This window comes from Cicer arietinum, chromosome 6 (genome assembly GCF_000331145.2).
Source record: "Cicer arietinum cultivar CDC Frontier isolate Library 1 chromosome 6, Cicar.CDCFrontier_v2.0, whole genome shotgun sequence".
NCBI classification, from domain to species: domain Eukaryota; kingdom Viridiplantae; phylum Streptophyta; class Magnoliopsida; order Fabales; family Fabaceae; genus Cicer; species Cicer arietinum.
In genome coordinates this window covers 23193868-23209117 of record NC_021165.2, presented here as the reverse complement: position 1 = coordinate 23209117, position 15250 = coordinate 23193868, and the positions used below count along the sequence as shown (strand labels likewise).

The window sequence follows — 15250 nt, the reverse complement described above, 5'->3', positions numbered from 1 at the left end:
ACTGGGGGTCATTTAGGTGGACATCATTGATATAAATTTAATGTATTTTGTTTTTTCAAATTTGATTGATGTACTTTTTTATTATTAATTTAATGTATTTCATTTCGTTTTCAAGTTATCAATATCAATTTCTTTTCATTTAATTGTTATTATTATTTAATTTTTAATATCATTTTAAGTATAATAATTTTTAATTAAAAGTATAATAGTTATTTATTATAATAATAACAATAATTAAAATATAACATTTATTAATAATTAATTATTAACGTATTTTTAATTAATTATTAGTATTTTTATTTTTTAAATAATTAAATTAATAATTTAATGTATTTCATTTTATTTTCATGTTATCAATATAAATTTCTTTTCATTTAATTGTTATCATTATTTAATTTTTATTATCATTTAATTTATTTATTTAATCACTTTAATTATAATAATTTTTAATTATACCTATAATAATTATTTATTATAATAATAATAATAATAATGATAATAATAATAATAATAATAATAATAATAATTAAAATATAAATTTTATTTATAATTTATTACTATATTTTATTGTAATTTAATATTAGTATTTTATTTTTTAAATAATTAAATTAATAATTTTAATAACAAAGTAACTTTAAAATATAACAAAAAAAAAAAAAATAAAACCCAGTGGGAGGTCGCTTCCCCAGGAAACGACCCCCTGTTAACGTTGCAAAATTTCCTCTTCAAGAGGTCGCTTCCCCAGGGAACGACTTCCTGAAGGAACGAAAAAGTAAGGCATTTCAGGAATATTGTTTCAAACTAGGGTAGATAGGGAATAAAAAAAAAAAGAACAGGATATATGCATCAAAATCCCGAAAAAGCGAAGATGTTAACTTGTGTAGTTGTAAGATAAAACCTTCCCGTAATAAAATTAATAAAAAAAAAAAAGAAAGAAAGAAAAAATCTGAAGAAAGGCTAAATTCCATTTGTCCTTTAACTTAATTTCAGGTAACGTTTTAGTTCTTTATTTTTTTTTCGACTTGGTCCTTTATTTTAATTTTAAGTGACAATTTGATATTTTATGTTTTAAAATTTTAATAATGATATTATTTTTTATACAAAAATTCAAAAAAAAATTAATTAAAACTCATAAAATTAATTATATTCTTCAATATAATACAAATTTCATCAAATTCGTAACGCAAATCTTTAAATAAATTCATATTTTCATATTTATTTGATATTTTTAGGAATAAAGGACTAAATCGAAAAAAAAAATAAATAAAAGACTAAAATGTTATCTGAAATTAAGTTAAAGGACCAATTTAGCCTAAACGAAATAAGTGTGAGTGTGATGCCAAGTGAGAAATGAAACACAACAAAAAAGAGAAAACATGTGCACGTTCTTCAACAAAAAGAGAAAACATGTGCACGTTCTTCTGTTAAGTTACTGTTACTGTTAACTCTTAACAGCAACCACTTTTTCAATGGCTACTCTCTCTCTCTTCAATCTCACATCGATTTCTCCCGCTTTCAGATTCAAAGTCTCCGCCATGGCACCTTCCGTCGTCACCACCAGAGTTGCTCCCGCCGTCATTGTCGGCGGTGGAAGAGTTGGTAAAGCTTTACAAGGTATGGGTGATGGTCAAGATATTCTTCTTCGACGTGGTGATTCTGTTCCTATTGATTTTCAAGGTCCGATTTTGGTTTGTACTCGTAATGATGATCTTGATTCTGTTCTTAATTCCACTCCTCTTTCCAGATGGAACGGTACACTTCCTTTTTCTTTCTTTTTTATTTAATGCTCATTTTGGACTTTGTTGGATAAAAACTGCTTTTTGTGTAAGTTTATGAAAACAACTTGTTATAAAAACAGTTTATAACTTATATTAAAAAACAATTTGATTTTATTTTTCCTGCACTTAAATTGTAAGAACTTATATTATAAGCACTTAATTAACCTGTTTATTCATTCATAACCTAATAGTTCCATAAGTATCACTATCTTTAGTCCATGATGTTTTATATACGGAAGACGTGTCTGTGTTTGACACACTCATTCTTATGACACTGACATGCATATTTGATTTTGAAGAATAGCAGGACTAATAACAAGACAAATTTGACAAAACTTTAATATTTGCTTGTTAAATGTTATAGACTGTATTATTTTTATGCAAAAGAGAGAGTGATATTTGAGGGACTAAGACTAAATTAGTGGTTTATTTTTTATGGAGAAAAAGTAATTAGTTGTTTGTTATGATTGATTGGTATGGCAGATTTGGTGTTTTTCCAAAATGGAATGTTGGAACCATGGCTTGAGAGTAAAGGTTTGAAGGAAGGGAACCAAGTGTTGGCATATTTTGCTGTGTCAAAACTTGGAGAGTCACCTATTGATGGTAAGACTGATACCAATCCTGAAGGATTGACAGCTGCTTATGGCAAGTGGGCTTTGGCTGTTTCTGAAAGATTGCAAGCTGGAGGCCTCTCTTGCAAGGTAGTATATTCTTATTTAATTAATCATATCTTGCCACTTGCAAAGTTTCTTTTTGGTTTTTTGTCTTTCACAAAAACATATTCGTGGGGCCTGTTTTTTCTTTTTGGGAGGTTCTGTGTTCGATCCCTGCTGCTAACAAACTAACCACTAACGCTCGCCTTTTAAAAATTTCTCATGAATTATTATCTTTTTAGTACACTTAACATTATTTTTGAATTTGGATTACACCATTTTAGTCGGAGTTCGCAACCCTTAGGTGAGGATATGACGACTTCTATTTACAGCAACAACAACAACAATGAATCCTTATTGTACTGAGTATGGTTAGCTAAATGGATCAAACGGCACCATGATGTGGGACTTTTTTCTTTTGGGGAATTTTAATTTTAATGTCTTAATTCTCATGAGTTATTATGTTTTATATGCCTAACATTATTTTTTAATTCGGATTAGACTATTGAAGTTGGAACCCTTCAGTGAAGATCAGACGACTTCTGTTTTAAACTTGGAAAATCGGATTTGAAAAACAAGCTTGATTGACTGCAATTTTAAGCTCGATAAATTGGATTTGAGAAATAAACATCAATTGCAAGTCGTCTGATCTTCATCTAAAGATTTTGATGGCTTGAATGTATGATTTTTCTAAGCATGTGACAAAGTCCAAGACTCCAAGTTCAGATTAGCTTTTCTAAATCAAAACAAGTTTATGAATTTCAGGCATGAAAAATCCTTGATGGATTTGTTAAAACACTATTATTTGAAAAATACTGTGATTTTTTGTTTTGTTGAGAATTTTGTTTTCAAACTTAACTGTCCTGAAAATCAGGTTCTGGACAAGGAAGCGTTTGAAAAGCAAATGTTAGAGAAGCTCATATGGATTTGTTCTGTCATGCTTGTTGGAGCACGTCACGGAGGGGTTCCTGTTGGTTATGTGGAAAAGGAATTTCACTTGGAAGTAAGTGAGCTTTGCTATTGCCATTTCTCAAAGTTAATCTGCTTATTTTGTCAATCATCATTTTCTTGCTTTGAAAGACAATATTATTATATGCATGCATAGATTAAAAGTGTGTAGTTAATTCAATAGTTAGTGATTGCAATCAATGACGTGCTCGTCTATCTGATTTTTCTATTGTTTTTCGTTGCATATATATTTTATTCTATAATATATATTTTATTTTAATTTGTTTGTTAATTCTATAGTTGGTGATTGCAATTATTGTCCTTCATGTATATGAATGTTGTGTGTGTATTACTATCATGTAGAGATATTTGTATGTATATTTTTCTTCTTTTATCCAAAATGAAAAATCAGTGTCCTTTATCATTTTAGTATTGCTATGTGCTACATTATTAAATGGTTTTTACTTTGTCCTATATTAATTCTTGTGTGCAAGTAGGGGCACAAAAGATTAGGTAGTGGCTCTGAGTTTTTGGTGAAATCAAGTTAACATGAAATATGTTCAAAGTTCAATCTATTTATTCATTTGTTATGGTTTTTGTTTGAAGGGTTGATCCTATATATAAGGAGCTTGTGTTCAAAATGGATTATGTATGTTTATGTATCATTGATATTTTAGATTGAAGATGTGTTTGGTGTCCGACACCGATACATGTAGATTGCATTCACTTACCTCAACGTTTTAAAATTAATATCGGTGTGTTAGTATTGTGTCTGGTGTTCGTACATGTGTCAATGCTTCATAGACCTATGTGTCTTGGATGAAATCTAAGACATTTACAGAATACAGATGAACAATGTTGCAACTGTGAAATTGAACATAAAAAAAAACAGTATCAGAACGGAACTAACTGGTGTTTACACTTCAGTTGTGTAGCCTGATAGCAGAACTAGCATCAGCAGCGGCAAGTGAAAAGGGGTTGATATTTGAAGATGCCATGGAAGACCGATTGTGTGCGTATTCTCGAGCTGTCGCACACTTTCCCACGGCAGTTAAGGAGGTAAATGGTGCAATTAATGCATTGAGTATTTTGTTCACAATATAACACTCCTTCCGGCTTATATTAAGTGTCATTTAAGGTAATGCATTTTCTTAAGAAAGTCATGAGTCTACTATTTCTATGATTAAATTAGTCTCATTTAGTAAAGTATCCTTATTAATATAATAGTTAATAGAGTACTCTCTTTGTCCCTAGGTGTAGGACCCTATTGCCTAAATCACATGAATTGAGAAAAGTTGGTACTAGTATTAAATTTGTTGACATTTGCAGTATTTTTTTATAAGTTTACCATCCAAGAGATAATTAGTTTATGACTTCATATAATATTTATTATAGGTTGTAGAAAAAGATATAATATAATTAAAAGTATGTTAGTAAATAATTAATTAATTAATTAATTAATGTTGTTGAAAATATGATAATGCTCCTATGAAAATGGATAAAAAAATCTCAAGATGGTCTTGTATTTAGAAACGGAGGGAGTAGTTAGGTAGATTCAGATACAGTGAATAAATAAGAGCTCATTAGTGGAAAAATGTAATTTGATTCTTCTTTGGTATTCTAAATCTAAAATAACAAATAACATGAGACAAATAAATATTTCACATGTCACTTAATATGAGATGGAGAGAATAATTGTGATATGAACTCTTATTTAGTTATGTTGGCTATGGTTGCAGTTCAAATGGAGGAATGGTTGGTTTTATTCTCTTTCTGAGAAAGCTATTGCACAAGGCAAGCAGGATCCATGCCCTCTACATACTCAATGGCTCAAAGATTTGAAAATTGTATAACACTTCTAGTTTCATTCGTCACTAGGTTACTAGCTTCCAATTAGCTATGTGTAGACTTTTAGTGACTAGCTTGAAAGAGTAATTAGTTACCAACTTGTAGAATTATACAAATATAGGTAATGATGTTCATATTTCGTTTCCTTTCATCATATTGCTTCGAAACAGTCGTCATTGTGGTCATGGTGAGCTCTTGAGACTTGATTCAGTTAACTTTTTATGCGCAAAAAATAAAAAGGGAAATAAAATAAGATTCATATTTTTTTACATGAGATGAGAGGCTTTACAAACCTTTAAAACAAGTTTGGGGATGATTTTGGTCTGGAGAGGCTCATAAGATATTTGCAACAATTGAAAGAAGATATATGTGGAAGGAATACACTCTCTTGTATTGTCAAATAAAAGGAGGTATAGAAGTTATGTTGACAAAAGAGCAAAGTCCCAATCCAAGATATTGTTAGATATTGGCCCCATCAGACATCTACACCAAAATTGACACAGTCACCTTTAGCTAAAGTATCGACATAAGATAAAACTTATGTGCATTTTAACTTAATCAACTAAGATTTTATCAAATTCCGTCATTTTTTTTTCAAGTTTATTATAAGCACAAAAGATATATACTTAAGTTTTTTTTTTCTTTCTATTAGTGGCATAAGGTATAAATAATACAAAGAGTAAATTACAAATTTGGTCTCTTTTGCTAATATCAACGACGGTGAGTAAAAGGGTATATATTAGATTACAAAATAGATGTTGATAACATATATAAGTAGTATAACAATAGTGTGTTTTTTTTATTACTAAAGTGTGCTTTTAGAGCATCGTAACTTTTAAAATGTAAAGAGAACTAAATATTTAAAAGCATAAAATTAATCATTTGTCTTAATTTTTACTTTAATTTCTATACATTGTCAATATAAAAACACAACAATTAATCTAAATATTTAAAAGCATAAAATTAATCATTTGTCTTAATTTTTACTTTAATTTCTATATATTGTCAATGTAAAAACACATAACAATTAATCATTTGTGTAATTTTTACAGTTATTATTATTATTATTATTATTAAATATTTTTAATGAGTTGATAGTTATGATTTATTAAAGTATACAAATTATTTACAATGAATATGCATGTATGTGAATTAAATCTTTATTACTATAATAATTATCCAATTTTTTATATTATCTTTACAATTAGGAAATATTATGTCGTTGACTCTTCTTTTTACGATTAAGAAAGACTATACTTCGTTTGTTTATCTAACTCAAAAACATATTATCTTTATATTTCATTATACAAATTAAATATACTTTTTTAATTATTCTCTAAAACAAATATAGAAGTATTCATTTGATTAGTTGAACTTAATTACAATGCTCATTTTTTAGTTCTAACATTGTACCATAATTTTCTTTATTAGGTTCATATTTCTTAGCTCGCAATATTTCTTAGTTTGATTTGTAGGGTTTGTTCCTTTTTTCTGGGTATAGACGTAGACCCTATCTTATTAAAAAAAAAAAACACACAATTTTTGTTTTTGTTTTTAAACAAAACTTTTCCATTTTACATTAACTAAAATATGATTTACACAACTTTTAAACTATAGTATGTAGACACCTACAAATATCTAACTATAATATATCTAAACGGATACTATTAGAATATCGTATCATTATTTTTTGGGTACAAATTAGAATATCATATCTAGCTAACATGAAAAGTAAGTTGCTAAAGTTTGCATACTAAATATATATTAATATGATCATCACACTCATATGGTATCATTTTTTTGTTTTTTAATTTAAGGAGCGAAAAAGTATATTTTGTTATCAACAGCAGTAGTATGAATAGATTATTATTAAAATAAGAAAAGTAAATTGATATGATTTCACATAGTTGTTAATCTTATCTTATGTTTATAATTATCCAAAATCCAAATGGGGATAACAATAAACAATGAAGTGTAAAAAGGGCAAAATGTGATATAGAAATCCGTGAGAGAGAGAGAGAGAGGAGAGAGAGAAGCAAATGGGTGTTAGGAGGAAAAGATGGGCCCGTGAAGAAAAGATGGGCCCATGTGGCCGTGCGCGTTGAAGGACAACAAATAAGAGACTTCCAAAATAACTTTTTTTTGCATCCACCAATCCAAACAATCCACCTACTTATATATATATATAATTTTTTTTTAAATTTACTTTTTATGATAATCCATCACGAATAGAGTATATGTATTATTGAACTTAGTTTATATGCTAATCAAATCATAATTTAAGGAGATATTTTAAGAAATATCATGGTAGATGGATTATATTGTGTGATTTTATTGAATTTATTTGTAAAATTTTTTATTTATATTAATCATAATTACTTATGCGATCTGTTAATTTAATTTAAGATAATATTTTAGTTATTTATTATTTATTTTTTTATTTGGTCTTTTATTTAAAAATTCATCTTTCTTTTGTTATTTTTATTGATATGATGTAATATAAGTAATAATAGTAGCAGATATTTAATTTATCTTTTTTTAGACAAAATATATTGGAATTCAATTATATTTTATTTATAGCAAAAAAGTATATATCTTTTATGTTAATTTATTGAGAATAAAATATTTGATTTTAGTAGATATTGTAAAGTATTAATTTATTCACGAAAATATAACATATTTATTGGATAAATTTTTCTTTAATTAAATGCAAGTTTTTCTCAAATTTAAAATTGGAGATGAAAATAAAAATAAAAATATTAATATATATTCTATATATGCATTCATATTAACAAAACTGGTGCCTCTTCTTGTAACTAACATATTTTAAAATTACAATTATATTATCAACTTTCTATCACTAGTTATTATAATATATTTTTTCAATACTCATAAAGCATCTAGAGAGACATTTGTAAATGATTTATTAAATTTTTTACATGAATAATAAAATTTAAATTCAATTTTTATAAAAAATAAGTTAATTTTATATTAATAGACCGATCTAAAATGACAATATACTATTATAATAAATAATTTAAGAACTTAACGCTGAAATTCAAACTTATTAAATATAAAAAAATATCTTAAATTTAAATTCAAATTTTAATATACAAATATTCTTATAAATATAAGTTGAGTTGTACTTACGAAATAATTTATTTAATTAATATATATATATATATATATATACATTATTAATATAAATATTTATATACAATTAACAATCACAATTATGAAATTTATAAATTAATTAAAATTAAAGTCAATAAATTGTGTTCCATATAAAATTTATCAACAACGTATACATATGTTTTCTTTTTCTACACATCAAAATTAAGTTATGTACTATATCTCATTATCAATTAAAAATTATGTACTATAGGCACAAGTACTTTACTAGTTTAAAGTAATTAAAATTAAACTCAAATGATATTTTACCATACAAAACCAATTAACAATATTAAATAAATCAAAATTAAACTATATTCTATATAATCATATTAACTTATTTATAACATTTATAAATTGAATAAAAAAAACATAGATCATTCATATATACATGCTTCGATGCATTTTCTCATTTTATTTTTTCTTCACATAACCAAAAAACCAGACACAAAATCAAACAATTTTGTTGCGGCTCATCTCTCAAACCTCAGTCTCTTACAACATCACAACCTTAGATTCTCCGAGCAACTCTCCAATTCTATAAAACAACAACAACACTCACACTCACACTGTTTTTTTTCTTCTTTTTCCTATAGTTTTTGATTTTTTTTTCTTTATGTACCTATCATATGATTTTTCTTCCAGATTTCAGATAGGTATGTTTACCATTTTGTCTATTCTCTCTTAGATCTTTCTCATTTCCTTTCTTTTTCTATTTTATGCAAATTTTCAAACCCTTTTTATTATTCTGTGTTTTTTTTTTGTAGTGAAAAAATGAATATAACATTGAACTTTGAATATTACTAGACTCACTGTTTTTGAGATCGTAGCTTCATTATTTAGATCGTTCAAATTGTTATGTGGGTCTGTTTTTGCTCTTACCCTTTGCTTAAAAACTTGATTTTTTAGTTCCATTGTGTATGACATTGTTTCTTGTGAGTTTTTTGCTCTCAAAAGCATGAAATTCCTTTGAAAGTTTTCATTTTTTGGATGTAATTTTGATTTTTTTTTGGATGCTTGTTTTGTGCTTGATTGATGGGTTGGATAGTCATGGAAGCTTCCTTTTTTTTTTTTTTCTTCTTTTTTTAATATATTTGATTTGTCAATTTCTTAGGAATTATTTAATCTACCAAGAATTTAAATGCCAACTTGTAATTATGTTTATATGTGACTTCCACCATTTTTAATGTATGGAAAAAATGGATCCAGGGTCCCTTGTTTCATGGTTTACAGATTGGCATAAGTTTGAAAAAATGGGGGTATTGACTCTTTTGGATGTTGACATTAAAAAAGTTTATACATAGAGACACCGGTTATCTTATAAACCAATTTTGTAAGGATGAGTTGGGTCTAATATAAAAATTTAATATGGTATCAGAGTCTGATAACTATTTTGTTTGTTTGTGAAACTAGTGATTGTTGCAGACTTGATTTATCTTGAGTCTTGCTTCGTTGTGCACCAAAAATTGTTCCACTACAGGAATTTTTCTCTGATAAATTTTAGTATCAGCTCTTCTTCATTAATATATTCAATAATCAGTGTACTGTTAGTGCATGAAATTTGTGGGAGGACAGTGATTATGATAGAATGTGTCTGTGTAATTATTTGTGTAGAAATGCTTTTTTTCTTATTGGGATGTAATTGTGTAAGAACTGATGAACAGTATGCTCTTTTGGTCTTTCTTTGTTCTATGGATTCGTTTGTCTTCTCGTAATGTTGTTGGGGAGTTGATATATTCAATAATCATTTGTATGTGCGTGCGTTGAAGGTGCTAGGAAGTTGACTATCATATTCTTTAGTTCTTCTCAATTGTTTGTAGTTATTTGAGTGGCGATCGACACGTGATTTGCTTGATATATGATTGGAAATGGTTATGTTCATGTTTTTGTTGCCACGTTACATTTGGAATATTACGTGTTAATTTTAAACACGGTTTGTTATGTTCTCAACACTTTGACTGGCAATCTACGTTAGGTTTATGTCAGTTAAGAATATAAAGCGACAAAGTTTGTTGTAAAGCTTAATGTTGCTCTCATCATTATTTGAGTTTTATTTTATCTGCTAGTTATATACGTTTTCTGTTACTCTTTCCGCTACGCAACATATAAATTAATTGCAATAATTAACTTTGGTTTGATCACTAATTCTATTTCTTCTGTGTATTTCAATTTTGAAACTTTCAGCATCACTTTGACAGTTTGACTTTTCCAGTATCAACTTCTGGTAGTACAATTGCGCGAGTTCGCAGAAGAGTTCTTCCATAGAAGGTAGATGGGTTCTAGAATCCCATCGCATCAGCTTAGCAATGGCCTTTACGTATCAGGGCGGCCTGAGCAGCCGAAAGAAAGGACTCCAACGATGTCCTCAGCGGCCATGCCATATACCGGTGGAGACATCAAGAAGTCAGGAGAATTGGGAAAAATGTTTGATATTCCCGTCGATGGATCTAAATCTAGAAAATCTGGACCAATAACAGGTGGTGCTCCATCACGAGCAACATCTTTTGGAGGAGCTGGTTCACATTCTGGACCGATTCATCCTAATGCTGCTGCACGGGCTATCTATACTACTTCAGGTTCCATGTCTTCTGGTGTAAAGAAATCGAATTCCGGGCCATTGAATAAGCACGGGGAACCGGTTAAAAAGTCTTCGGGTCCTCAATCCGGCGGAGTAACTCCAACCGGGCGTCAAAACTCCGGTCCTCTTCCTCCTGTTCTTCCCACAACAGGTCTTATTACATCCGGTCCAATAACGTCTGGCCCGCTAAACTCGTCTGGTGCGCCTAGGAAAGTGTCAGGTCCTTTGGAAGCGATGGGTTCTATGAAGATGCAAGGTTCTGCTGCTGCTGTTCCCAATCAAGCTGTTACTGTTCTTAGTCAAGGTGATGAGTATTCCTTCAGAAGGAATTTTCCAAAGGCCATGTTTTGGTTATTAATTCTGCTTTTTGTCATGGGTTTCATTGCCGGCGGTTTTATTCTTGGAGCCGTGCACAATGCCATTCTCCTTATTGTCGTTGTGATTCTCTTTGGCTTAGTTTCTGCGTCTTTCACTTGGAACACTTATTGGGGGAGAAGAGCTATCATGGGCTTTGTTGCTAATTATCCAGACTCTGAGCTTCGAACTGCAAAGAACGGGCAATTTGTGAAGGTCTCCGGGGTATGTTTCGCTTCTGCTTCTATTGAGTTTATTATTCTCTATGTCATATGATACTATCCTAATTTCAATGGTTGTTTGGATTGACATTGAGTTTGGCAGAATTACGGTGTGCCGCTGTGATTTTGGCAACAGTTACATTTTGAAGCTTCAGCAAAATCATAGTGCCACCATGTCACCGAACTCACAGCCAATCCAAACATGCTCTCAAATATTTAACTTATATGCTTGACTATGCATCTGTCTGATTTTACATTTTATTAAAAATTATTCTTCACCTGTTTTGGAAGTATTTTGCTTGCTCTTATAATTTACTAGAGGTTTTCAAATATGTCAGTTTTTAAATAACATGCTGGAAGGATTGAAATTCTACTAGTAGAGTTGACTGTGATTTTGTGAAAATTGATTTTCGTTACTTATATGATTGTCACAGCTAAGATATGATCATGATAGTTGCACAATTGTATATTTGATTCTGTATGAATTGAGTATGTGTAGTATTGAAATTTTATCTATTATCATTTTACCATATAGCTTAAAAGAATCGACCGCATTGATATAAGACCTGGAAATTGGAATGTTAAATGGGACTGAATGATATAGGAGCTAACAAGAAAGTAAACTTGGTGTTGTTAAGGTTAAAATATCATGACAAAGGAGTGACCGCACGAGACAAGACATGATTAGGAAAAAACATTAAAGAGAAAATTGAGGTAGCTCTTGAGAAGGATAGTTTGAAAGAGTTAAAAGGTTATTGAGATAAACTATATTTTACTATAGGTCAAAATTGAGAAGGATTTAGATTTAAATCGTTTAATAGTCTATTAGTCTATTATTAGACATGACTCGTGATAGGGATTTATGGTGCTGTTTGATCCATGTAGGTGATCCCATTTAGTGAAAAAGGCTTTGGAAGTGATTGTTGTAGGATTTTTCAGACACGACATGACCTCAAACGAAACAAAAGTAGAAAATAATTGTTGTAGGAAAATGTCATCATGAACCGAAAGTCTTTAATAACGATATTAGCGGTATGATATAATTTTATTTTCATTGAATGAACTTTGAATGATACTAACCGAAAGCATTTAGGTTTGTATTCCTTGGTTGAACACTATAAACCTCTGGAGCATTACTACTTTTTGTTAACTGTAGTTTGTACACGTATCGGATACGTATCTGATAGTACATACTGGGTACACCTGTGATATGTACCTGGTATGCAGCAAAATGTTAACAAAAGTAGGTACATGACTCGTCATGTACACATCACTATTTACTTCACTCGTATGTTATTTTGATCAGTGTTTTTCCTCTTAGAACATATAATGATGGGGATGAGAAGATTATACTTGATTGATTTAACATGTACACTTTCCCATTAATTACATTACAAGCTTAAATGAGAGTAATGTTTGGCTGTGATATGTAGGTTGTCACTTGCGGTAATGTGCCTCTTGAGTCATCTTTCCAGAAAGTTCCCAGATGTGTATATACATCAACAAGTTTATATGAGTATCGGGGATGGAACTCAAAAGCTGCCAATCCTACACATCGCCGATTTTCTTGGGGCCTTAGATTGCTTGAAGTGAGTTACTTAGGTTTTTTCTTTTTCTTTAAATAATTTGTCTTGCGAAAAAAATTAAAATACTTCAATGCAGTATTGTCAAATAGTGGTTATAGCGCTGTTGTGTAGCGGAATTTGAACAAATTATTATTGTTCTGCTTTATGTTTTTTAGTAAAAAATGTTGTCAAATTGCAGCTACAGCGGCGCTATAGCAGAGCGGAATTTAATCAATTCCCTATTTTCCGCGATCTGCAATTGACAATGCTTTAATGTCTTATTGTTTTGAACTAATGATATTCTTTTGTGACAGCGGCGTGTGGTTGACTTTTACATCTCAGACTTCCAGTCTGGTTTAAGGGCATTGGTTAAGACTGGTCATGGAGCAAGAGTGACTCCTTATGTTGATGACTCAGTTCTCATCAATGTAAATCCAACTAAAGAAGAGTTGTCTCCTGAGTTCCTCCGATGGTTGGGGGAGAGAAATCTGTCAAGTGACGACCGCATCATGCGGCTTGAAGAAGGGTAACTTTTTTTATCTTTTTGTTGAATATATACTAACTTACCTCCATGGATGTGTGGGTGATTTGATAGCATCTTTGATGTGTGGCTTATGCTGCCAGATAAACTTGAATTTAGGGTCTGTTTGTTATTAATTATAAAAAAAGTGATTTTAATGTTCAATAATTTAGAAATTATAGTTCAAAGATCTTTAAGAAAAATAGAAGCTATTTTATGTTTGTTACCATAATAAAAATCACATTTTAAAGAAATTCATCTATCAAGAATAGTTCTTAAGAGAAGCTACTCAAAAGTCAAAACAACTTATCATTTGAAGTACTTTTTAGATTTTTTTTTCTTCAGATTCTCTTTTAAAATTTTGTAACAGATGAAAACTCTAAAAAGTGATTATTTGTGATTTTCTTTAAGAAAAGTTGTAGCAAACAAACCCTAAATTTGTATTGCCGCCTGATTCAAATCTTGTAACCTTTGATTCTTTTTAGCAACCTAGTTTATTATGTATTTTTAGGTAGTTTTATATCTAATGTCAAGTCATTGTTTAAGATTGATGATATGACTTAGGGTCTGTTTGTATTGATTTATTTGAGCTTATTTACTGATATAAGCACTTGTGAGAGACTATTTGACATAGCTTATAGAAACACCTTATGACATGTTTATAAGTTGTTTTCAGCTTATTTTCATAAACTCTCTAGATTAGCTTATGAAAACAATTTGACTGTCTTTTATCGTTGTTATTGAAATAGCTTAGACATACACTTATATGAGAAGCACTTAATTAAATTGTTTTTTCGAAACTCTGGTATAACTTGATTTCTAATTCAGGTATATTAAAGAAGGAAGCACAGTGAGTGTAATGGGGGTTGTTCAAAGGAATGAGAATGTGCTTATGATTGTTCCTCCACCAGATCCAATCACAACAGGTTGCCAATGGTTCAAATGTATTTTTCCAGCTAGCTTGGAGGGTATAGTCTTAAGATGTGAGGACATGTCCAAGAATGATGTCATACCAGTTTAACAACATTATGTGTGGAACAAGAAATGAATGTTTGTAGCATCATCATCTAATTGGTGGTTCTTAGATAGTATTCTTTTCCCCTCTATTATTAGTGGTGGTGGAATATATATAATATTGAGAGAAAATTATTATTATAGATTAAGATGGAAGAAATTGTTTGTGTGTTTATTTTTTTCAATCTCTTTAAATAGTTGTATAGCTATGGTTTGGTTGGTTTGATGTTATTCTAGGATCTGTAAACTTTGGTAATGTTTGATGCAGTGAAAATTCTTAAATGTATGAAGCATATTTGTGATTATGCTAACATGCTATATAGAATACAAGCTTTCTTTATGGTGTTTGCAAATCTTTTCTTCATGCATTCAACATTATTCGTGACCGTCTGGTTGAGATTAGATGATTCAGATGTCAAATAAATTTTGATTTTTTATTAAAACAAAAACTACTGAGTTTAAAATCTGGACTGTCTTCTCTTTATTAGATAGACAGTCCGTGCAGTCCGTGCAATCTTTAACTATGTGAATACATTGCATTGGAAATTTGAATCCCAAATATATGTAAGTGTTTCTTTTTTTCTTCTTAGAAACTGTCAA

At 29.6% G+C, this 15250-nt stretch overlaps 2 protein-coding genes across 4 annotated transcripts; both read left to right on the top strand.

Moving 5' to 3' along the window:
- Positions 1–1357: 1357 nt before the first annotated feature.
- On the top strand, positions 1358–5378 carry LOC101497650 (uncharacterized). Its single transcript, XM_004506973.4, has 5 exons — positions 1358–1752; positions 2262–2479; positions 3306–3434; positions 4307–4438; positions 5119–5378. Exons 1-5 carry the CDS (start codon positions 1470–1472, stop codon positions 5230–5232), a joined length of 876 nt encoding a protein of 291 aa, XP_004507030.1. The 5' UTR covers positions 1358–1469; the 3' UTR covers positions 5233–5378.
- Positions 5379–8805: 3427 nt separating this feature from the next.
- LOC101496894 (uncharacterized membrane protein At1g16860-like) lies at positions 8806–14990 on the top strand. Of its 3 annotated transcripts, XM_004506972.4 has the most exons (6): positions 8806–9054; positions 10583–11280; positions 11434–11555; positions 12985–13140; positions 13431–13642; positions 14465–14990. In XM_004506972.4, exons 2-6 carry the CDS (start codon positions 10671–10673, stop codon positions 14655–14657), a joined length of 1293 nt encoding a protein of 430 aa, XP_004507029.1. In that variant the 5' UTR covers positions 8806–9054; positions 10583–10670; the 3' UTR covers positions 14658–14990. The 3 variants fall into 3 exon arrangements, with proteins under 3 accessions (XP_004507029.1, XP_004507028.1, XP_004507027.1); XM_004506971.4 differs by having other exon boundaries at positions 10611–11555; XM_004506970.4 differs by having other exon boundaries at positions 10583–11555.
- The last annotated feature ends 260 nt before the right edge of the window (positions 14991–15250 follow it).